Here is a 25,037-nt window from a genome sequence, read left to right on the forward strand (position 1 = left end):
GTACACACGTACAACGTATATGTGTATGTTATACAATATTCCCTCCGCAGCGTCGCGCAATTCATATAAAGCAACGCGTCGCTGGAGAGGGCGGGAAAGATTTCTCTTCGCTCTGATTGGCTAGCTACTCGCCATGGGAATAGTGCTGCCTACGCAGTCAATGAGAAAACATAAGCGCCTATCCATGCGAGCGTTCCGTTGCATTCATTCTGTCTCTCTCGCGCATCGCGTCTTGTATTCATAGGCCAGCGCACTACGAAATGCGCAACAGAGTGTTGGTGGTGGAAAACGTGACTACAGAGAAGCCGTGAAACGTGATGCCGTAGAGGAATGCTATTCGTATATGTGGCGTGTTGAACGAATGCATGCACCATAAGAATTCGGTGCAGGCGTCTAAACGCTTCGTAGTTGGCAACGTGGTTGTACAGTGCAATTCTGAACATAAGAGAGGGAGTTCAAAGCAAAGTAAGTTTAGTGTTACACACGAAGTCGCAGCAGCAACAGTAGTGTAACGGGAGGTATGTTACAATTGAATATTCGAAGATTTAGAAGCGTGCATCGGTCCGTGAAATTTCTACAACGATAAAATTCCCTTACGTATACATCGCAGGGATATCTTTTCTGTCGAGGTAATATATTTCATTGTTTGTTTACGAGCCTTCGAACTAACGTGTAAAACATAGCACACTATTAATAGTCACCGAGTAAATTATTTTGGCCTACTTACGCATAAAAATCCAAGATGGGAGGCTCGACCACACACACCCTTCGACTCAACCAATCAGCGTTCACGTTCCAACTCTTAAGGCTAACAACCTTTGACTTCCATTTTATTTATACGAAGACAGTGAAATGAAATTGGTTTTCTAAACAAATAAAATTATCACATTACATTCTGCAATTTTAAGAGGTCTGAAACGTATTGTGTATTTTACGTTTCACTGGTGGGCGCATTAAATTCAAAATGTTAGTATGCCATTGTTATACATAGGTTTCTTGCTAAAAATTAATAACATTATTTCAAAAGACAATGATATTGAACCATTTAAAATTAAAATTTTACGTTTGCTAGTAAAAAAATTAGAAACGCATTTCTATGAACGTTGGTACATGTTTTCTAGCTGCCATATGGGACATTATAAACTATGGTGTTAATATGTTCATAATCATAATAGTACTTCCAATTGTTTATTTTTATTTACCTTATTTACGCTTTGTGTAAACGAAGTATTATTATTACAATATTTCGGTGGATAATCAATTGGTTGATTTTGAGAGAACAATCTGAGAGCCGATTACAATTAAATAATGACCATGAAATGCAATGTTTAAAAAATTAGTATTACTCCCTGTTTTAAATTGCTCCTTCTATTATAGTTGTGTTTACTTGTTGAATTTAAGACCTATGTAAGACCTGATTGTTCATTAATTTGTTATGTACGTATAAAATTGCAGTATCTGCTTAAAAATAATATTTAGAACTTTGGGGCTGCTCGTAAATTTGAAATATTTTATAGTTTACGAAGTTTATGATTTTTAATTCTCGAAGTAAATTTGTTAATAATTAAATCTACAACTTTTATTTCTAACGCAAACACACAATTATTTAGTGAATATTTATGATGAAAATAAATAAAAATAACCTTTAAATGCGGTCAAGTTGTATACAGCGGTTCTCATTTCATTCGAAAACAAAGAGTCTCTAACCTGTAATTCGTACCTTTCTTTGTTTCATTGTGCTCTTCAGTAAATGTTTTATTTTCATATGTTCCATTATGATCATTTTTACCGTATTTTTAGTACAGACTTATTTCATACTGTTATATTTACTTTATTTGCTCACTCTCGGACTTATTTAATGCTTGCATTTTGTTTTGCAACGCTCACTATATTATTTCACAGATTTCCTCATCGGAAGCGAAAGCCACTATTCTTTTGTAATACCTCGCTGATTTCTTATGAAATTTTTCAAAAAATTAACGATTGGAAACTTCGAAAGAAATTGATGAAACGTTCTTTTAAATTTTACATGTATGTTAGGGTAACGGACCCAATTATTGTGGGGCACCAATTACTGTGCCTATGTTAATTATACGTATTTTTAAAGCATAATGAGTATTAAAGAAGAGATATATAACATATATACGAACTGATTTGAATGAAAAAAATGTAATATTTCTTCTTTAATATTCATTATTCTTTAAAAATAAGTATAATGTGGGCACAGTAATTGGGTCCCTTACCCAACATGTCTTCAGAAAATTTTCTTTTTTTCCAGTAGTCTTTACTTCCTATTTTTTTTATCTATAAATACATTATTTTTACTACTGAATATTATCTGAATAATGTTACTTTTTAATTCGCTATTATCACAAGCATTTCCCGGGACAACTGTATTATAAAAACGCTATGAAATAAAAGTTCGAATGCTCACTAACTGTTGATATTCTCTAAGTAAATTTACTTGTTAAATTTGTTTACCAATCGCTGGCACAGGTAAACCTGTCGTCTGTTGTCTCTCTATCTCTTTCTCTCCATACCATTCAGTTTTCTGGTTGAATGCACCGGTAATAATCGTCTACATAGCGTTGACACAAAACAGTAAGGGTAAGAGACCCAATTACTGTGGGGGAAATGACTCCGGCATAAGCCTAGAACTCGCGGGAGTCCGAGGATTAAAAAAGTAATCAAATTGCACGAGCATGCATTTGTCTGTCGTTCGGGAACGCATATAATTTTCCGTTTAGAGTTGAGATTCTTATATTCCCATGTTCATTCAATTCACTTGGAGCACGCATGCAAAAAAATTGCAACGCATTCCTGGAGCGTCATCATTCTCGAATGGCCGAGACAAGATTCTCAGTGAACTTCGAGTGAAATTTTTCAATAGTGACCTCACCTATATTATCTGATTTATGGTTCGTATAGACTGACTTTCGGTAAGAGAACATCTCGAGTCGATCGCCGGTGTTTCCGTAACAATCCCAAATTATAATAATAATCGGCTAATAAAAAGTTGTTAGAAAGTATGTATTTGTTTTGTCTTCCAACGATGTATGTGCGTCGTTGACTGCGGCCTTTCTGGGGTTACGGCCGGGTTAGATGGTATCAAAGTCAACATTACGATATGCTGTTTATCAGTTGCTAACTGCATAAATTGAATTTCTTTGTGCTTTCGTAAAAAGCACTTATACATCCAATAATAAGATAATCGAAGATTATTTCTGTCATTGTTATTATGTTTCTGTTTTTGTAAATGGGTCATTGAACAGATAACAAAATGAAAAATGGATTGGAGGTGTGGCTGATGCATATTAATTTATCTTGAATTCCGAAACTTCATATCTTATCGCGTGTCGTGCATATACGTAGTAGATAACGTTCGAATTCCATTAAGAATGAATCTTGTTTGTTGTCAGTGTAAGTAATCAGTACTTAGCGTTAGTGGCAAAATCAAAATTAGGTTTCTTACACTTGCACGCTGTAAACAAAATTAAACAGTATTTGTATCGCTGTGAATTTGTCCAGATCAGGGTCGTCAGACGAAAACTTGTTCCCCCACTCTAATTTCCCTTTCTACCGCGCTATTCTCCCATGCTTCCGTCACGGCCCGGTCACGTGACGCGTTTCGTTTCTGCCGTACATACTCCGGCACTGGCAGAGCGAGGGTAACCTTTTCCCCTCACTAGTCCAGACGTATTTATTTTTTATCTTTTTGTGACTAAACTAGATGGCATTAGAATGATCATGTATTCAGTACATTCGATTAGGCAAATTACATAGAAACATTGAAAGCAAGGCAGAGTTGTATCACGTGGGAAAATCTAGATAGTCATGACATAGTAACAAACATGTTTTCTTTGCGTTCTTACCGGAATCTAAAGGTTACAAAAATTCGAAAAGACTAAATGACATTTTTCAAAAAAATGTACTCATATAATTACATTTTAATTCATTTATATAATAACAAAACCATTTTCTTGGTTTTGTTAAAATTGTTGTACATCATAATTGCAATCTAAGAATTCTGACTTGATTGTACCAGAAATTAAGATTCGAATAGATGAATTGTAGAGCAAATTTTAAAATGTGTAAAATAAAAACATCTACGATGCAATACATGTTTATGCGCACTACTGGTTTTACTTACTATTCTTATTGTATGTAAAAGTGTCAAGTCCATTGTTTGTGTACGCTAAAATTGTCATTTACATTTTAATAAATTTAAATAAGGTTGGCTAATGCAGTAATATACTGAAAGTAAAGCATTGTTTCAATTTTGCTAGCTAATAAAGCCGGTCAAATATTGTTTAAACGATACTGTCCTTGTTGAAAAAAAATTGCTTTTCTATTTTTGAACAATAAATTACTTTTTAATCACTTGAGTTAGAATAATATCTTTCGCACAGGACAGGTACTTGAAACTAAATGTCAACTGAACGTAACTCGCTTGTGGTTTCATATTTTTACGACAGTGACATTATCAGTGTTTACATTATGAACTTATATAAGTCAGTAAATGTTTGTAGAGTGTCCCAAGGTTAGAACTGTTTTTAATTTACCAAATTAGTAAGATAATTTATTAGAAATATGAAAATTTTATTTTGTATTTAATAAAAACAATAGTATAAAAACTGGATTTGAGTTCTCATAATTATTCAATTAATACATTCGTACGCGTGAAGGTGCTGCTAAGAAACATGCAATTTCGCTAAGAATGAGTCAATTTTAAATAGAGACATATATTATTTCAATCTGCATAATTGAGGTGCACAATAGGTTGAGTTCAATGACCATACTCTCTGCCAGCTTGCTAACTATGTCAATAAATTAAAACTAGATGTTCTGTTAGAATTTTGTAATTGATTTGCCATTGCTTTATGAGGCGATCGAACTGTTAATCTTATAATGTTATTAAAAATTGAATCATATGGTGGGACGAATAAATTTACTTATGGATGTACAATATTCATGTATAAGTCGTGTTTTGGAGTACTACAACGTTTATTACATGGAGAACGATAAAATTCCGTCTGCGTTACTTATGATGAACATAATAAATTTACAGTAATGAAATAGACATTGTATTTATATAATATCTAATAATCTTATATACATAATATTCAGCAGTCGTTAAAAAAGATATGGAGATGCAGAAATCGCGGCAATAAAGATTAGAACAAGACTTCATAAAACTTTGTTTTATGTCCAATCGTAAACGTCTTTTAATAGAAAAATGAATAGTTTTTTGTTGTGTAATTCCCGTTAAATGAACTTTGACAAAGACAATTTTCACGATTATCTTTAGTTTACAAACTAGTTCCTGTTTCCTTCTTCATGAATTATTAATAGTTCTAAATTACCATTCGTGAACCGACATTGTTCATCTGAATGAAGTACAATTCCGACATAAGTTTTCATTTCTCATTTGCGACCTGTCATTATTGTTTATCATTTGAGTGTTGGTTAGAAATTCAATGAAATTGTAATATTTAATTTCTTTTTAATTCAATTAAATTTGTGTTTTAGTTGGAACGAAGATTTTGTTCCATACTTTACACTTAGATTTTCGACGTAGTATTGCAGTTGTTTGCAAACGTGTAACTGTTATTAGAATATTCAGTAAATAGCATTTCGCGCTTAATAATAGCCACACCTCATGTTAAACCGAACAGTTTCTACTAAATGATTACATCATTTCCTCACTGCAATATCATTATCTTGATTACGTATCGGCGAGCTAGAGATAGTTTATTGCTAGAGTCAAATAGACTTGTACTCCGAGACGTGGGAACGGAGGATTGTATTATAGCAATATATTTTACATAAATTTTCTTACACAATTAATTTTTTGTAAAATGTAAACACCATATTACTTGGTATGTTTTCAAGATATCTGTATACCGTTTACATTATCAGAAGAAGCTTCGAAAATGTCTGATAATAAGACATTATAGCAACGATAGGCACGGTAGAGACTCCCTAAACGCCTGCTTCTCCCACCAACCTCTCTTTCATGCAGCGCGCATCTTTGTCGCTTACTGGAAGGTGACAGTGGGCGCTATGGTGGGGACGGTCTTGTCTCAATTGAGACAAAAATGCCCATATTAATTATACTTATTTTTAAAAGCATAATTAATATTACAAAAGAGATATATAACATTAACTGATTTTAATAAAAATAATTTAATATCTTTTTTAATATTCACTATGCTTTAAAAATAAATATAATTAATATAGGCACAGTAATTGGGTCTCTTACACTATGTGATAACATTTCCTTGTAGCTACGCAGTTTGAAATGTTCGAGTCGTATAAGGTAGACAAACAAAGAAACGCTATTCTATATTGTACTGGTAAAGATACAAATTAGTATGCCAAAGTTGGTGAATGTCAACCTGTTACTAAACTGCCTTGCTCTAAATAACGATACATGACGATGTGGTTTATGCTATGCATTTCATAAGCTTCAATAACAGTGCAATTCTGCTGTGTCACAGTTAACTTTGTAAAAGACAATTATTTCGAACCTAAACATATTAACTGCCACGAGCATTACTTTCACTCTGAATGGCGGCAGCCAGCATGTTAGAGAGGCAAACAAGTTTTTATGTGTTAATTAAACGGTACGAAAGAGCAAACGTAGAAATGTATAAAAAGGCAAATCATAACAACAATAACGTGTTACCCATGTTAATATCACGAACTATTGTTTCCATTACTGAAATCTTACTTGCAGTGTTTATAATACTTCCCGTAACAATTTCCATTTGTTATAATTCGTTATCTAACTTTACTTTACAACTAATTAGTCACATCCGTGGCATTTAACCTAGTAATATTTGTATTGTAATTAGCGCATAAGACTATAGCATAATTACACCACACTTCTAAATCCTAACGATATCCAAATATTATACAGGGTGTCCCAAAAATGTTGTGTTTCCTTGAAAGGGGTGATTCCTAATATTATTTGAAGTAACTTTTCCTTTTGCGAAAATGTCCTTCGCGGCTTTGTTGACAAGTTATTAACGATAAACACGGAGCAATCGGAGCGCGGGTACAACGAACGGATTCCGGCTTGGCCAATGTCAACACCACGCTCAACGGGACACTGATGGGTCCGTGCTTTTCATGAATAAGAGAAAGTTACTTCGAATCACCCCATGAATCACCCCTTTCAAGGAAGTACAACATTTTTGGGACAGCCTGTATACTGACAAGAATATTTTAGCAAAGAAGGACATGCAATTTAATTTCGGAGATCCGAAAGGACTAGTGAAATAATGTAAAGTTTAAAAAATCGTGTTAACAAACCGAAGTAAATACAGTAAATGTGCGTAACAAACAAGTTATTTTCCTTGTTTGGATCAGCAAATATTGACGGAAGCTTACAAAACTGCGTCGATTTTCCGGATCGAAACGAATTTCGTAACTTTTCATTGAGAAACGGTCGAAGCGCATATATGAAATGGAATCGATTGGGAAATACGCGTTTGCATTCAAACAGGAAAATTATACTTTTCAGTACTCTTTGACTTCTAGGAATTTTTCGATTGGAATTAATTTGATGTTCCTTCCGTTACACGCAACACGCTTCCACGCTCCAAAGGAAGAAAAGAAAAGAGTATCGGCTGTATTTCGTAACCAGTGCATACTGCGTTACTGCAAACGGCGAAAACGAAATGCCTTAGCGGAGCAGGGGGGAAGTAGGCTAGTTGACCTTACTTAAGAAGCCACAATTGCAACGTACATACATAGATACGCGAATGATATTTAAACAGTTACGATACGTCGAAAATATCAATTTCTGTTAACCCTAATGCTGTGGCCTCCTTTCTAACACGTCGACCGCTTAAACAAACCTTTTCTGCTTACTGTTCACTGTACACGTTGTGCGGAGTGCAACATCCGAATGGGAACACCTAAGTATTTCGCTTATTTATTGTTTTATGGAAAAATGCTCACGACAAAACTATGCTGCTTCGTGGGTACACTCGATAATGGTGGAGAAGTTATTCAGCGTTATTTTTTACAAGGTTTCAAGGGCCACTTGCACTTGTTTTGTAGCGATACCTACTCACAGGATAAAAATAATCCTCCAAGTTACGCATACAAACTATACTTTGCAGCTTATCTCGAAAACAATTTAGCATAGCATAGCGTGGATGCTTTATCTAACAGTTTATCAAACTTTTGTCGGAGTGAAAGGAATGCCTTGATTATAGTGAGTTGGGAACCGCTGCCCTAAAGTAAAACGGTTGCGGACCAGAACACGTTTTAGGTCTGTGAACGAGATTCAAGCGAAGCTAACAGAGCGTCCAGTTTAGGCAAGGTTTATATATCATTCCATAAGAGGACTGTGTACAACCATAATCTGGAATAATACAACACGTACATAGGATCGGAATGAGAATTTTGTCGGATTTGAGGTTCCAATTCGCATCGAATCAAGTTGTAGATTTTCGAAATCGAATTCTTGAACTTGCTTGTACCTGAAAGTCGAGTAGCTTAAACGCGAGAAATAAGAATGCGCATTGTTCAAGCTGCAGTATAAACGAGTTCTTCGTCGATGGCATTATTAAAGTGATTGGACCATTTGTTTCTGTTTGAATGACTATTTTTGATCGATACGATCAAGAAGGAGGCTCTTTCGTATTTAACAATTACATAAACAGTACAAAGCTATTCAACAATTAATGGTATCATTTGCTATTAAAGTCGTAGGTATCGAAAAAATGTAAATGGTTTATATGAAGTGTAATTAATACTGTTATCTGTATCTTTGACATTTCCTCTCATGCTTCGATGGTTCATAAATGACGTGTGTAATCGTTACATGCACATATTGTATAAACATGTCAATTATATTATCGGACAGGCTAAGAGGGAACATTGGACAGAATCTTATCGATGAGCGTTGTGTGCGAAATTATATATTCATTCGCGTACAATACAATATGAAAATATGTTGCTTCTCTATCGCCGTTTACGTATACGCATAAATGTATCTTTACTATATTTTCCATCGTCTTATATTCTAAATTGATTAGCCAATAATACATCGGTTTGTACATCCATTATAGTGTCAATATCATCATGAAAGCTACAGAATGTTACACGCAACCCCCATAGGGTAAGGGACCCAATTACTGTGCCTATATTAATTATACTTAGTTTTAAAACATAATGAATATTAGTAAAGAGAAATTTTTTCATTAAAATCCGTTAGTGTTAAATATCTCTTTTTTAATATTATGCTTTAAAAATAAGTATAATTAGTACAGGCAGAGTAATTGGTACCCCAACAGTAAATGGATCCCTTACCCTGGTTGCTTCAAAAATTCGAGAAAAATGTTCCAATTATTTTCTTTAAATTTTCCTTTATATCTTTACGTTTTTAGGCAATACGTAAATTCATAGGATAACGAGGGAAGTAAATATTGTATATTAACTGGACACGGAGGAAGGGTAAAAATATAGGATCGTTGAAAAATGTAGAACATCGAATTTTCATGCCAAGGATTATAGGAACGAGACTAAAGAGCTTTCATGTACAATATAATCAAAATATTGTAGATATTTATAAAAGGGGACTGCAGCTACTAAACAAAGAAACTGGTTTGCACGCTTTTAAAATGCAAATGTGTTTTCCTCGTAGAAATCCTCATGCAAATTCAGATTCTATTCTGGTTCCTACAACATAGTTTCTGAAAGTGATAATTTCATAAAGTTGCAGTGTAATGATTGCACAGGCGTTAGATCCGCAATGGACATTGTGTTACAGTACAGAGGCAGGCACAATACGCGCGCGCGCGCACGGTTCGAATGTGCAGAAAGATCGAGTAATTGTTTGCGAAATTATTACCGCTCATCCAGCCAGACGAACACCGTCCAAAGTCCAAGGTTATATAAGAGAAGCGTACAAGCGGTAATTCAGTCTTGTCCGCGAGTGAGAAGGCCCCTTACGCGGTTTTGTCCCCCTTTACGCGTCCTATTATATTTTCACTGTGCTTATATTACGTGCCCTTGCTCGTACACGCATGATGCAGCATGAGTAAAATTCGCGTGAAGAGAGCTACTTATGATTGGTACCATCGAAAACCCGTAGGTTCAGTGTTCACGCGACACCTAGGGTAAGGGACCCAATTACTGTGCCTATATTAATCAAAGTTATTTTTAAAGCATATAACACATATATTAACTGACTTAATGAAAAAATGTAATATCTGTCTTTTAATATTCATTGTACTTTAAAAATAAGTATAATTAACATGGGTGCAGTGATTGGGTCCCTTACACTATCCTAATGCTCGCCGTTTACGACACTTTACTTTGTTTACGTACTCTACGTGCTTGTGCAGTTTCTAATTTTGTTTGCTAAGCGCCAGTGTAAATCAAAGTGACACGAAGTACATATTGTGAAATTTATTTTGTAACTATTGCGCGGATCAAAGCGGCTGGCTTCAGTCTTTTGTTTTACAGTTACTCCAATTATAAAGATGCTTTCGTTGGTGATTATTAAAATTAATTTCTTTATTCAAGCATATATTATAATATAAATCGTGTGACATGCGAATGTATGCAATCTTAATGGTTTATAATTGCAAAATACTCCACGTGTTAATAATTAATTGGGTTTCGTTGATTTCAGAGTTGTAACTAATAGTCTACGAAATGGCGGAAGCCCACGCAGCTGTAGCATTTAGCTTTTCCATCACTCACGAGGGATGGGATGTTAATTTTGATAGAGAAGTCCTAAATTTGGTATGGCAGTCGGGTGTCCGTTCTTGGAAGAAAAGATTCTTTAAGTCTCTTGTAAGTACAGAGAATGCCTGATTAGTTCCGTATTATTATTATTAAAGGAAATAATATTGTACTGATTCTAGAACAATTTGAAAAGCGGCGTGTATCCTGCTTCTTTGCGCAGCTTATGGATTACCATCATTTTGGTAACTATAATACATTTCCTGGGTTACAGGATACCTTATGATCTTGTTGGAAAAACTGTGCCGTATCTGTCAGGGTAAGTCCGATGAAATGTTCTTCGTAGAGGGTGACAACGTAACTTGATCACTCTGAACATCTCATTAATTTTTTATGATAGAAAAACATGATGAAGGAAAATATTATGGTTAGCAACAAATCCATCTCAAGGTCATATTTTTCAAGATTTCAAGGTCATCGATGTTTTTTTTCAATGGGAGTGCTTATTTCTATCATCACGACGTTAGCAGCCGAGATCAAGATCAATCATCGTACCATGATATTCGCGTGACCATGTGTGACCAATTTTAAAGAACATTTTTTGCTCACCGTAATATTTGTCTCTACGAATCAAATAATGTTTTCCTATTACACTTTTTCCTATCATTAAAAACAATTTTTTATTTTTTGTGTAAATATAAGCGTAATTGTTCTGGTAAATACTGTGTATTTATTTATCCTTTTTTTTCGATAGGTCGTCAATACTAACGCACTTAGCAGGATCGTGTGCTGTTGGGCTCCTTTTATGGTTGGTGGCAATATACGCAATGCGGTACACCTTGAAATTATTACTTATGTACAAAGGATGGATGTACGAATCAAGAGGAAAAGGAACTAAACTTTCAAGAGCTACCAGAACATGGACTTCATTAGTCAAGTTGTTCATTATGTGGCATAAGCCTATGTTGTACAGTTTTCAAGGATCTCTACCGCGACTTCCATTACCATCAGTAGCAGACACTATGAGACGAGTAAGATCACAAGTTTGTTTATAACTTTGTACTGACACTGATGAAGTGATAACAATTTGTAAATACTTGTTGTTCAGTATGAATTAGTCAAAAAAACAATTATTTAATTAATTACATAGTACCTTCGAAGCGTGCGACCGCTATTGGACGACAAAAATTACGCCCGAATGGAAACACTGGCTAACGAATTCCAAAAAGGCATTGGCATGAAGCTACAGCGTTATCTGATACTAAAATCTTGGTGGGCCACTAACTATGTTTCTGACTGGTGGGAAGAATATGTTTATCTGCGTGGACGATCTCCTATTATGGTGAACTCAAATTTCTACGGCATCGATGCTATTCTCATGCATCCCACTACTGTGCAAACTGCGCGTGCTGCGAACGTTATTTATTCATGTCTGCAATACAGACGTCTCATTGAACGGCAAGAACTAGAACCGGTTTGTAGATAAATATTTTTTACTACGTTTTACTACATTTTATTTTTTATAATATAATGGAAATAAGTCAGTTACACTGTTACATATATGCAAATATGATATTTTATTTCGATTTTAGATACTTATTCAAGGCTTGGTGCCCTTGTGTTCATGGCAGTATGAAAGATTATTTAATACCACACGAATACCGGGACGTGAAACCGACAAACTCGTTCATTACCAAGATTCTAAGCACATTGTGGTATATCATAAGGGCAGATACTTCAAAGTTCCTATTTATCATAAAAACCGAATTCTGTTACCTTGTGAAATTGAAATGTAAGTCAAACATGATCGCATATCTTTCTATGTATGGAACAATTCTAACATACTACCTAAATTTTAGTCGGTTCCATTCGCTCTTGGTGCACACGCATATGATATCCCGTGAAGGAGAATTAAATATCTCCCCTGATTTTAATGCCGCGAACGGTAAAACGTGTTTAAGCACAATTGAAATATTTTTTATACATATCTTGAATAGATATTTGTTTGTATTATATGTAGTAGCAGACGTCAAAACACATTCCAGTTTGTCTGAGTGATTTGCTTTGTATTCATTTTTATTTTCCTTCAGCTTGGAAGTATGTTACAAATATTGAGAGCACCGAGTTGTAAAAACTTTAACCGTACACTTATTCACTCTATTATTTTTTGTTAGCGCTTCCACTTGTATACATGGGATTATACATTATGCGTAAATGCGTTTAATTTCTTTGTCGTAAATACAACAAACCATATATGTTACAGTCAAATGCAGCAAATTTTAGATGATAAGTCTGAGCCATTGGTAGGAGAAGAAAAATTGGCTGCATTAACAGCGGGAGAAAGAACTGCGTGGGCAGTAGCTAGAGAAGAATATTTCGCGAAAGGAGTAAATAAAACGTCCTTGGATCTCATCGAAAAAGCAGCATTTGTAGTTGTATTAGATGATGTACCATACATATATGATCCAGTAAGTAGCATTGTAAAAACTATAAGATATTTACTTTCCATATAATTACTGTATATTGGGAATGTATTTTTTATTATTAGGCAGATCCAGATAAATTAGATCAATATGGTCGCATTCTATTGCACGGTAAGGGATACGATAGATGGTTCGACAAATCTTTTACTTTGTGTATTGGCACCAATGGCAGAGTAAGTAATATTATTTTGACGTAATTAAGTGCAATGCAACATAGAATTATTAAATACCGAATTGTTTCTTACAGACTGGTTTCAATGCCGAACATTCATGGTGAGTTCTCTTTCATTCTAAATATAAATTTACATAAACTATAATTTAACTTAACTTATATACAATATAAACTATAGTCTGACAATATAAAAAAATGATGCATAAGGCAAGAAGATGGTTGAAAAACAGTAATTTCGTAGGAATATATATTTTCTTTATGAAGTTTTCAAACACCTTTACTATACAATTATAGTATAATGAACATTTATAATAGTAATATGTACGTTGATAAAGGGAATGAAATACTATAAAATCACAATAAATTGCATTGAAATCGATATCTATATATGTAATGGGAAATAATGAGTAGGGCAGATGCTGCAGTGATGTCACATTTGTGGGAGTACATCATGTCTCAGGATATCAACACTAAACAGTAAGATTCTAAGTTCACAGCTTCTGAACGTATTGAATTGCTCACGGTTTCTACTGCTTCTTTTGCCTTCTCTCGTTCTCTCTCTCTCTCTCTCTCTCTCTCTCTCTCTCTCTAGGAAGGCCCACTGCAACATATTAACTACAAGTTCAACGAAAATTACGATCTTCAAAGAGTATATTTCATTTTGATTTGTATATATGACCAAAGATAAGAGTTCCCTACATTATAGAATTTTTGTGTACGTGTACTATACATATATGATGCACTTATGGTAGGCAGAAGATTACTTTTTATAACTTGTATTTAGTTATTAATGATATAGTATACTTTATAATGTATTTTTAGAAACAACATATTTCTTTGAAGATTTAAATTGATATCTGCCATCTCTTTGTTTTATTTCTACATCTTATTGTTTGTTACTTTATTCATTTATTGTACACGGTATCTCTTCTATGTGGAAGGTTAAATAATTTTGTTTATAATGTGCTTGTTAGGGCTGATGCTCCTATAATGGGATCTCTATGGGAATATGTAATCGGTAATGAGGTGAACATAGGGTAATTTTTTTTCTTATATTTCTTGTTTTACTATTAACCTGTTCCTTAAATATAATCGTTCATTTTAAACTAACCCCTGCATTATAACATAATTCATTTTGCTCCGTAATGTAATATCTACATAACATATCATGTGTTAACAACAAATAATGAATATATATGTACACATTTACATGTATATCAGATTTTCAGCAATGAATTATTTAATAATACTTTTCATAATTTTTAGAGTGCCAATCTCTCAAAGAAAATTGCATAATAAGATAATTGCTCTTCATAATACATGAATCAGAATTAAGCGTGATTCTCTAATATTCTATTAAACATAAAAATACTTATATATGTGTACCTGTATATATTTCATCGAATTATCATACTTGTTATAAAGAATTTGCTAAAATACATTGCAGATATGGAGAAGATGGGCGTAATATAGGTAAACCAGAATTTACACCTCCGTCTCCGTCACGACTACAGTGGGACTTAGCTTCAAAGTGCATAGATACTATTGAAGAGTCACTTCAAGTAATGATTAATATATTAAAAATATATTTTGAATACGTTAAAAAAGATCATAAATTACAGTTACAAACCAGTTGCAATTATTACTTCAGATTCAAAACATATTAAAGTTTGGATAAAAATGTAATGAACTTTCGTTAGAATGCAACGATAATTCAATATAACCATTATTTTCGATTCTAAAACAAATTTTCATGTGCTAGGTTGCTGAGAAGTTATTAAATGATGTTGAGCTACGCATTTATGTGCATGATGCATATGGCAAAGGTTTTATGAAAATCAATTCAATGTCACCTGACGCATACATACAAATGGCACTTCAATTGGCGTACTTCCGTGATTCTAATAAATTTAATTTAACGTACGAGGCTTCCATGACTAGATTGTTCCGCGAAGGAAGAACTGAAACAGTGAGACCATGTACAATTGAATCTACTGAGTGGGTGAAAGCGATGCACGACAAAGATGCAACTGTAAGTAACGGAAATACGCAGTATTTTCGTATAAAAGAATTACATATATAGTGTATTCTCAATAACATATCCATTAAAATTAATTTGTACATCATTTTTTATTGCAGGTAGAGCATAAGTACAAATTATTGATGGCTGCGGCAAATCAACATCAAAAAGGTTATCAAGATGCTATGAGCGGTAGAGGAATAGATAGACATCTATTTTGTTTATACGTCGTATCCAAATATTTAGAAGTAGACTCGCCTTTCCTGAAGGTAGTATTCTTTAACAGTAGATTTGTATGGTATATTAATTGAATGAAAAACATTTCCAACAATTTTTGCTTCTAGAAAGTTTTAAGTGAGCCATGGAAGTTATCCACTTCGCAGACACCGCACGGCCAAACATCACTAATAGATTTGAAGAAGCATCCAAATTGTATTTCTGCGGGAGGTGGTTTTGGGCCCGTGGCTGATGATGGCTATGGTGTGTCCTACATCATTGCTGGAGAGAACCTTATATTTTTCCATATCTCCTGTAAACTTAGTTCCCCACAAACCGTAAGCACACATAGTTGACTATTTTGCATTATTTTTATTACTGTGTAAAACTTTAATATAATCACGCTTATTTTCAGAATGCTGCTCGATTTGCAAAACAAATAGAAAAAGCACTAGCTGACATAAAGGACTTATTCATTGAAAGGCAGAAGTTACAACGTGACAAAAAGAACGGATCTTTGTAATACTGTACTAGAAGGCACGAAAGAACATTAACAACAATTAATGACGTTGGATACTTTTTCTTAAAACGAATAATAGTTTACTCTATATGTAATTGTAGAATGCACATTTTTAGACCGTTCGCCTATACAAGTCCTAGATGGACACGTAAAAAGTACAAACTAAATCATTTTCAATGGAGAAGTTAAACGATTTTTCGACATAAATTTACTTACAATACTTATGTAACTTTATAAAGAAACATGTATATCTCCTATATTTTGATACTATATGAACATACGCATATAATTGAGCTATATTGAAGTTTAAACGAGGAACGGTTGTCAATTTATTGTCTAAAAGCTCAGATATTTTAATCAATTGTTAGTTTATTCTTATTTTCTCTTAAACAAATGTAAAAAGAAAAGTAGGTAAAATATTCACTTTTTAATATTATCTCACATATTTATCATCAATCTTTTCTATTCATTAGAACATTAGATCATGTAATATAATAATCAATATTTGTGCGAAGCATTCAATATTTTTAGTCCTTATTAAAATGAATCGATCCATTACAATCAATTTCATTTTACAACATAGATTCGAAACGAAATATTTTCAAGCTTAATATTTTATACGATACTACATATTTAAAACATCAAATGCTATACTTTCCGAATGATTGGTAACCGTGTGTACTACTTTGATGGGAAATGAAATATGACGTTATGTACGTATAAGATAGTACCATGATATGCTATAAAAATATGAAATGAATCTCAAAATAATTCACAAACAATTATTTTATAAGAAACTAATGAATTTATAAATTTTATATATTAATAAGGCAACACTTTACAATACAACGTGATCGTGTTAGTAATTAGTATACAGTTATGTTAACTAATATGCCATAAATCAATATCTGCAACCTATCAATGCAAAGTTTTAATGTTATAGATAGTTTTATACATGTAATGTATTACTCCTTTATATTACGTCTTTATTAAAATTATATTTCCAGGTATTGGTGCTTTTACACTCTTATTAATAGTATTTTAGATATTTTAAGTTAAAAAGAAAAGATAGTAGAGTAAAGAGTAGTCATACATCATTACAATAAATACTATATAAAGTATAGTATTAGTATTAATATAGTTTTAGTATTAACTATAGTTGTATAGTTAATACTATACAATATATAAAAATTGTAAATATATTAAACTGACAATAATGGAATATTTTTTTAATGAGAAGGAAATACTATAAGCAGTGATGAGATATGGGTCGCGTTTTCTCGCGCATGCGCGACAATTTTAGCGTCAGTGAAGTCAATTCTGGATAAAAAAGTACCTTGAACACCCTGTAAAATTTAAAAAAATTGTTATTATTTGATTTTGAAAATAGAGAACTCTACGCCTCTTTGTAGCTCCTTCTCCAATATTAGCTGTCATTGTATAATAAAATATTAAAAATAACTTATAGATACGTCACACTTTATAAAGAAATTCTCATTTATTTGAGAAAAATTGTGTCTTTTATTTACTTTATGAACAAATAATTACAATTTCTTGTTATTAAATTAGGAATTATCTCGACTAACATCTTTTTCTGTAAAATGGATTTATTGGACTTGGTATAGGACTTGCTTTTAATACTCCTACTAATGGTTTTTTGTTTGCATCATATGGAATTGATGGACTTCTTTGAACTTGAAGAATATATTCAGATGTATGCTGAGCAGTATTTCGTTGAAGAACGATTTTCACTCGTTTTTTCGTATTCGAAACACCATTTATTTTACTTTGTTCTGGTACTTTATGTTCTATTTCCTGCAATAAATATGTATGTATATACTAGTAAGAGAGTTATACTTAAATACTTAATATTTGTGTACTCTTTTTCTCTTAAAAATGAAAAAATAAATATAAATATTACAGACATACATTCTTTTCATTTCCCATTTTTTTAAATACCGGTAACATCCATGCTGATAGTTGTTTAGATGTATTCTTCCTTTGAAGATTATCACTTCCACTTGATTTTTTTATCATTTTTGAACATGATTCTAAACTGTTACCGATTAAAGTTGCCGGCATAGATACAATTGTATTATCTGAAACGTCCCATTGGTTACAAACTTTGACTTTCGTTTTCCTTTCAACCAGTGTAATATTGGCAGCTGCAGTTTTGTTCTTCTTGACTTTCGTCTTTTCACATCCATTAATACCCTTAACTACTTGAAATGAACCGTTTTTTACTTTACAATTATTATCTTTTATATCTACTTTACAATTGTTTAGAAGTTTTTCCTTTTTAACAGATTTCTTTTCCTGTGATGTAAGAGTATATGTATCTGATATTTGCGAATCAATTTGTGCTTCACTATAGGTGGTTGTTGTTGTTTCAAATTTCTTTTTTTTCTTTTTGTTTCCAGTAGTATCTGTTTTTGTTATGGTATTTTCATCATTATTACCTTCTGATTCTTCTCCACTACATGTATTCTTTTCATCCTCTATCAATTGCTTATTTTTGCTCCTCTTACGTCTTTTAGAGGTTACATCAGAATATAATTCCTTTTCGAAATTCAGAAAACGTTTTGCAGCTAATTTTGTGTCTGTATCCTTCTTTCGTCCATTTGGAATATTTATCTTCTTAACACCAAGGGGCATTCTACCTTCTGACAGTTGCATAAATCTACAAATGCAATTTATTGAAAAGTGTCAGTATTTTTATGTGCCTAGAAGTTATACCGTTTTTAATTGACTATTACTTACTCCTTAATGAGTCGGTGTAGTTGTCTACGTGATTTTGTTGTTGATGAAGGATGATACTTATATTGTGTTAACAGTGTTACAATCTTTTTAGGATTAAAAGGTATTTGTGGTAATTCAACATCTACTCTCCCAGCTCTTGGATCTAATACCTTTTCTATATTACTTTGAGGTATTTCTTTTGTTTTAGCTATATCGCTGTATTCTGATTCTTCATCAGATATTTCAATTTTCTCTATAGCATCTATGGAATTGCAAGGAAAACCAGCCTGCGCATATGCAATGCATATTACTATCTTAATAAATATTATACATCTTCGATCTACTAATTCAAAATCCTTAATTAAAATTTCTATACTATTAATGTTTAGTAATAATAACAGGAAGACTTCATTTTGTACAAGTATCAGTTTACACTTATGCAATGTTATACATTATATAAGAAACAAGACTTTTTGAAAAATTATCGTGTTTTATTTCCATAGTCGTGTTACTAATTTGTTATTCAAGATAGAATTTCGAATCTTTGCAACTTTTACTATGTTAATGTTATTTTTAAGTGATCGAAAGTGCATTCTCACAAAGGGTATAGTCGGATAAGATGGTGAAAAGTGTACCCAAACTTTGGTCACACCATTTGATAGGACCTCAAAGAAAACCCTGTGTGGCAAGTTTCAGTCGCCAGCCCTACCACAAGGGTAGTTATTGGGTGAACATGGTTTTAACGAATTATGCTCTATTTCTTCTATTTTGCTCAAACGAATTACGAAAAAATTCATGAACCTTCTGTCCAATCGCACACACGATTGTGAATTTTTTACTGCAAAATCAATTTCTAAAAAATTCCAGAAATTTCTATTATTATACATTAATAGTATACAAAATTTTAATTGACGATTGTTATTTAATAGATCGAAAATGTATAACATTTATTAAGATGTTTATTTTTTTCGTATATGGACGTATAAAATGTGTTATAAGTAGACTCCGAATTTTATGCATTTATAGCAAAAACAGGCGAATGTAATTTCAAACAGTGGAAAAATGAAAAACATTTAAGAACATTAATACATTTCTTACGACTTGATAAAATCTCTAAAGAGAGAAATTTATTTCTCCTCCAATTCCTATTTGGCTCTTACGACTTGCAATTAATGGAAACAATTTTTATTTTGCATAAAGATCCACAGTCTAGTTTTAAGCATTTAGACAAATATAAAATAGGAGCCACTTAAGAACGTTTTCCTTTCTTTAATAATTTTAGTAGATTGAAAGTGATGAATTGATATTATTCAGTTTATTTAAATTTTAGTAGATTGAAAGTGATGAATTGATATTATTCAGTTTATTTAAATCTTAGTTTCAAGCTGCGGCTACTCAGCCGCAAGAAGCCGCTCAGCCGAATAGATGATCATAACACATTTTAGTTTTGCATTTGAATAGTGATTGAAAAACCTCTAATACTCACATCTTTCCAGGCTTGAAATTTTTCCATATAATCCATTCCAACATCTGACTGGAAGATTAAACATCTAAAAATATGTCTCATGACATGCCTAATTTGTCGTTCATCATCCATTATTATAAAGTATGAAACAAATGGTTGAATAAGTTCTGTAACTACATCTTCAGGAATGTCTCCACCACTAATCTATAATGATAAATTATTTAGCGTATAATGCTCTTTATAAATATAAATTTTTAAAAATGATGATTACCTTTGATAATTCTTCTAAAAATACTTCTGTTATATGCATATTAAACCCAAGACATATTTTAGGATCTACAAACAGCTTTTCAAGTATTTCAGAGAGGCCTTTAACCCATTCTATGTCCCATGATCTTTCTTTACATTTTATGAAAGTTTGACGAATCATTCGTCTTACTAGCTATAAAGAAATACACGCAAATAAACAATCTTATTACATAGTCAGATAACTTAAAGAACAAAAATATATTATTCAGCTTACCGTACAAAATTTGTCGAGTCTGTATTGATCTATACCGAACCACTCTGTACCTATTGTTCTTAGAGCACATATAGTATAAAGCAATACTAGATCTTTAATATCAAAACAATGTACAATTTTACTAAGAGATTCTGCTAATTCTTCCTGGACTAAAGGCTTATCGGACATCCACATACAATAAAATAATCCTTTCCATAAACGTGTGAAATCTGCCTCTGTAAATACTAATGGCAAGATATACTTTATTTTTTATCTTTGCATATAATTGTTATCATCTTTCATTATTATTACACTATCAATTTTATATATTTATATTGTATACTAGTAAAAAATAGGCAAAAGTATGTAAAACATAATGTTTTACTTAATTTCGATTCTGATAAATTAACTTATAAAAGTATTCTTCAGATATAAATACAAATTTATGTGAATATAATATATCATATAAAAATTAAGTAAATTAAAAAAAAAATTAGATAATAAATTTCATATTTGGTGTGCCGTCTTAATGTTTAGCAATGATAGCAAACCGTTGAGTTCACACTCATCAACACATTGCTGTATACATAGTGTGACTTGAAATAAAGGAATAGTTCAACATTATGTAACTGATAATTGGATCAACAACGGATAACAAAATGTATATACAAAGGTTGACTATACTAAATTTGATGGATCCCTATATCCGAACTGTTTGATATTAAACTTCGACTTGTTACGCAATTTTGTTATTAAAATGCTGTTTTTGTCATTTCAAAAACCTAACAATATTCTTAAAATCACAATTAAACTTAATATAAGTACACATTTATGTGAATATTTGAAGATTATTAAGTATACAAAAATTTTGTTCCGTTGTTATATAAGAAATACAGAAATATAAAATTGTAATTAATGCAATTCACATTACCAAATGAACTTTTTGACCGAACTGTCAACCATTTCCTTAAATTTTTAAGTACTTTATCTCGAACTCTTTTATCGTTACTTGATAACAATCGAGCAAATTTTATTTCTTGAGCAATTACGAGTGCTTTCCCATTTTTAGTGTTCTCTATACTTGTTCTTTCTTGTCGTTTTTTATTATCTAATATGGATTTCGCAGACTTTTTTAGCGGTGCACGTGTGCGTCGTTGCGCTTTTTTAACCGCCATTCGTAAAACTAATACCAAAAAGTAATACAGTATCTCAAACGTTTGATGTTCTTTGTTGTTTTATTTTAAATTGTTCACTTCCAGTGCATATTCGTTTTGTGCGTATACATGTTTAAATAATGTGAATTTCTATATTCCGTTTCACTCTTTCAATAAAAGACAACAAAACACAAACATAGGTTACGACGATTCTTAGACCATGGTCTACGCCTTAAACCATATATACTTATAGACCCGGCATACATATAGGACAGCACTATCCGCGGGAGCAGTGATGATATATTGGACGGTTTTTCACGCGCATGCGCGACCAAAGCCAGTATCGTTTCTATGTTGTAAAGAAAGTATTGGGGAAGTATTGTCGGCGGGAAAGTACCGGAAGAGTCCAGGACGATATATTGTATATTATGTTTATATATATTAAATTTAATACATATACATACATATACACATGTTATACATTCATTATTCAAAATCAAATCATAACAAATTTTGCAAAATTATGTGGGTGACAAAGGTACCCCATTTTAGTCAATCTTATTACTTTACTGATGCCAAAATCGTCGCGCATGCGCGAAAAAAGCCGTCCAATATATCATCACTGTACGGGAGCCAAACCACAAACGAGTTATAAGGATAGACCTATCATCTTATGGGACTTCATGTCTTAAGATCTGAAATATCGACTGTTCAAAAAATCAGAGGTTGGCTAAATGGCTAATAGCACCGACGAGATATATATAAAGACTGCCAGCCTTACGGGAGAATGTGTCGCTCGAAAAATACGGTGTTTTCTACCGCCCTCTAGGATAGATTTTGGCTGGAGTAAGAAACAGAAGGCCAACGACGGTATCTCGTCGGTGCAGAAGACCACTAAGGAAATTCTCGTCGGTGAGAAGGTGAATCATCATGGAACCATATCGATTATGAAATGTTACATTCTCCGACGAACGTATTCGAATTAAACAGATATTTTTTTTAGTGTTGCTCTTTAAGGTTTAAAATATTGATTGTAAAACTAACATCAAGGACAAAAAATTCGTAGAAATATTTTTCGTAAGAAAGTGTTAAAGCATAATTTTAGAAAAATCAATTTCTACTTCAAATTTCATATGAGATACCTTAATTTGTAATTTACAAATATTTCATAAACAAGCATTATTTCCTTACACTTTTATTGTAGATAATTGTTCCAAGAATCGATCTGTGGAAACCTTTCCAAAATCTTTTTTGCAGGTCATCCGGTAAACCAATTCTTCGAATTGCTCAAGGAAAGTCTGGTCGTTGGGTCCAATTTAAAAAAAGTTATATTGTTTTGAAGAGTCTTCGAATATTTTCGTGAGCCTGCGTATACGGGTTTTTTCTACTTATGCGTAGTTACACAGAGTCATATAGGCGGGAAGGCGATCCAGGTACCAACCTGCGTTCTCGATCGTGCGTCGTATTTAGAGGTCGCGGTGACGTAACAATCGTCGAGCCACCCCTTTGCGCCGATCCCAATTCGAAGGCAATCGCCGACCATCGGGAACAGTCGTCACCAGATGTTTTATTATGTTGTATACCATAAGCGGCCACTATTCGGGACTCGTGCCCCCACCACCACTCGGACACAACGCAACTTCATTTTCATAACGAAAGTCAAAGTGATAAGACCTATTTTGAAATATCTCCGAGAACTACCCTCTGTCCTTGGCAACTGCGTTGTTTCGAGACGCCGAAAAATTATACGACGCACTACCAAGGACCTTTACGTGGTGAGTACCATTTCTCTGTGTTTTATCATTCGATAGAAGTCGAGATTATTTATCTTAATTTTTATTAAAATTTATATACTGTGCTCATTGATTTCAAGTCAGTTGTGACTAATTATGATTTGTCTGCTTCAGCTGGAGTACGACAGCTCATCTTTGTCATCGACCGAAGACGGCAACAACATCGACAACGAACGAAGACTGTGATCAATTGTAAGTTAGAATTAGTTTAATTCTTAAGATCGTCGTTGTAAATATGTCGTGTAGTTATTGCCCTAACTTCACTTTGCTCGACTCGATTGTTAACTCCGACACAGCGCAAGGCTGTGTCGGACCTTGCTTGCAAGTTTCGAACCGGTCCACGTTGTGATATTCGGCATGGATGCACTGAGAAATGATGGTCAGGGAGCAGTACTCGCCAGGTAGAACCCTTTCTTCGTAAAATGTCTGCCTAAGTCATGTCAACGCTGGCGTGGCTCGCGCCGGGAGCAGGGGTTTCATTCCCCATAAGTCTCTTCGACGCCTTGTCGCGTCAGCGTTGCTCGTGGCGGGAGTTGGGGAAGATAGTTCTACCGTACGGTGGAGGCGTTCCTGGCCGTCCTTCTCTGTGAGGAAGCGTCGGGTACCGTACTATCCGGCAGATAGTTTGTAAGCATTGTACGCGTCGCGTATCCCTTGAACCAGAGCCTTTTGCTCTGGTTCGGTTTTGTGTCTCTCATTGAAAGAATCAGAGCCTTCTGCCTGATTCACACTTTTGACCCGCAATAATTACTCGACATACGCTAAATGGTAAAGTGACCTTTTCCGTCTCTGGAAAAGTAATCTTTCCCATTTAGCGATCTGCGAAGTTTAGTTTGTAAGATTGTAAATCGTCGTTCTAAGAAAGGGAGTCAGAAGGAAGCATATTGAATTTCTTCTGGCTTCCTTTTGAGTCTCTTGTGCAACAACCTCCTCGTGGTGAAACCTGGGCAATCGGTATTATTCTCTATTTGTAAGATTTTCTAGTATCTTACAAAGAGAGATCAATATCGAGCTAATAGCTGCTTATTTATAATTTCCTATAACATTGTAAAATAGAATTTAAGACTTGCTAGTTATAAAAAACCTTATATACTTAATTGAATTGTGTCTGAATTTATTTTAGGCTACCTCGGGATGACCCGAAGGTCCGTCAATGCTTTCCTTGTTTACTCTTGGCCCACCTTCACCTTCAAGGCAGCTCCTTTCAATTATTAATCCAAGCATGCAGTTTTTGTTTCGGAATACATTTTCGTTAGTTTGTTAGAG

General features: G+C 33.3%; 2 protein-coding genes across 9 annotated transcripts; one reads left to right on the forward strand and one right to left on the reverse strand.

Moving 5' to 3' along the window:
• The first annotated feature begins 325 nt into the window (after window positions 1-325).
• Whd (carnitine O-palmitoyltransferase whd) lies at window positions 326-17,128 on the forward strand. 7 transcript variants are annotated; one of them, XM_076785540.1, is made up of 16 exons: window positions 326-465; window positions 10,655-10,818; window positions 10,890-11,026; window positions 11,462-11,738; window positions 11,858-12,181; window positions 12,300-12,499; window positions 12,971-13,175; window positions 13,256-13,363; window positions 13,438-13,463; window positions 13,774-13,839; window positions 14,337-14,399; window positions 14,810-14,924; window positions 15,125-15,394; window positions 15,502-15,651; window positions 15,727-15,936; window positions 16,014-17,128. In XM_076785540.1, exons 2-16 carry the CDS (start codon window positions 10,678-10,680, stop codon window positions 16,119-16,121), a joined length of 2,400 nt encoding a protein of 799 aa, XP_076641655.1. In that variant the 5' UTR covers window positions 326-465; window positions 10,655-10,677; the 3' UTR covers window positions 16,122-17,128. The 7 variants fall into 7 exon arrangements, with proteins under 7 accessions (XP_076641655.1, XP_076641654.1, XP_076641660.1 ...); XM_076785539.1 differs by lacking the exon at window positions 326-465 and adding an exon at window positions 472-629; XM_076785543.1 differs by lacking the exon at window positions 326-465 and adding an exon at window positions 497-518.
• A 487-nt stretch (window positions 17,129-17,615) lies between these two features.
• On the reverse strand, window positions 17,616-22,239 carry Nnp-1 (Ribosomal RNA processing protein 1 homolog Nnp-1). Of its 2 annotated transcripts, none has more exons than XM_076785556.1 (7): window positions 21,756-22,239; window positions 20,846-21,069; window positions 20,594-20,764; window positions 20,344-20,526; window positions 18,879-19,144; window positions 18,078-18,798; window positions 17,616-17,933 (listed from the first exon to the last, which is right to left on the reverse strand). In XM_076785556.1, exons 1-7 carry the CDS (start codon window positions 21,997-21,999, stop codon window positions 17,700-17,702), a joined length of 2,043 nt encoding a protein of 680 aa, XP_076641671.1. In that variant the 5' UTR covers window positions 22,000-22,239; the 3' UTR covers window positions 17,616-17,699. The 2 variants fall into 2 exon arrangements, with proteins under 2 accessions (XP_076641671.1, XP_076641670.1); XM_076785555.1 differs by having other exon boundaries at window positions 18,048-18,798; window positions 21,756-22,238.
• Between the last annotated feature and the right edge of the window lie 2,798 nt (window positions 22,240-25,037).

This window comes from Halictus rubicundus, chromosome 3 (assembly GCF_050948215.1).
Source record: "Halictus rubicundus isolate RS-2024b chromosome 3, iyHalRubi1_principal, whole genome shotgun sequence".
Classification (NCBI taxonomy): Eukaryota; Metazoa; Arthropoda; class Insecta; order Hymenoptera; family Halictidae; genus Halictus; species Halictus rubicundus.

Bases quoted from the DNA above. Each gene is read 5' to 3' on its own strand.
- Whd (XM_076785540.1), top strand. From the start codon at position 10,678: ATGGCGGAAGCCCACGCAGCTGTAGCATTTAGCTTTTCCATCACTCAC. The intron at 11,739-11,857 runs GTAAGATCACAA...TTAATTACATAG, and splicing joins TAGCAGACACTATGAGACGA to TACCTTCGAAGCGTGCGACC. The intron at 15,652-15,726 runs GTAGTATTCTTT...TTTTGCTTCTAG, and splicing joins TAGACTCGCCTTTCCTGAAG to AAAGTTTTAAGTGAGCCATG.
- Nnp-1 (XM_076785555.1), bottom strand. From the start codon at position 21,999: ATGGCGGTTAAAAAAGCGCAACGACGCACACGTGCACCGCTAAAAAAG. The intron at 20,765-20,845 runs GTAAGCTGAATA...ATTTCTTTATAG, and splicing joins GACTCGACAAATTTTGTACG to CTAGTAAGACGAATGATTCG. The intron at 19,145-20,343 runs GTGAGTATTAGA...GCATATGCGCAG, and splicing joins AATTTCAAGCCTGGAAAGAT to GCTGGTTTTCCTTGCAATTC.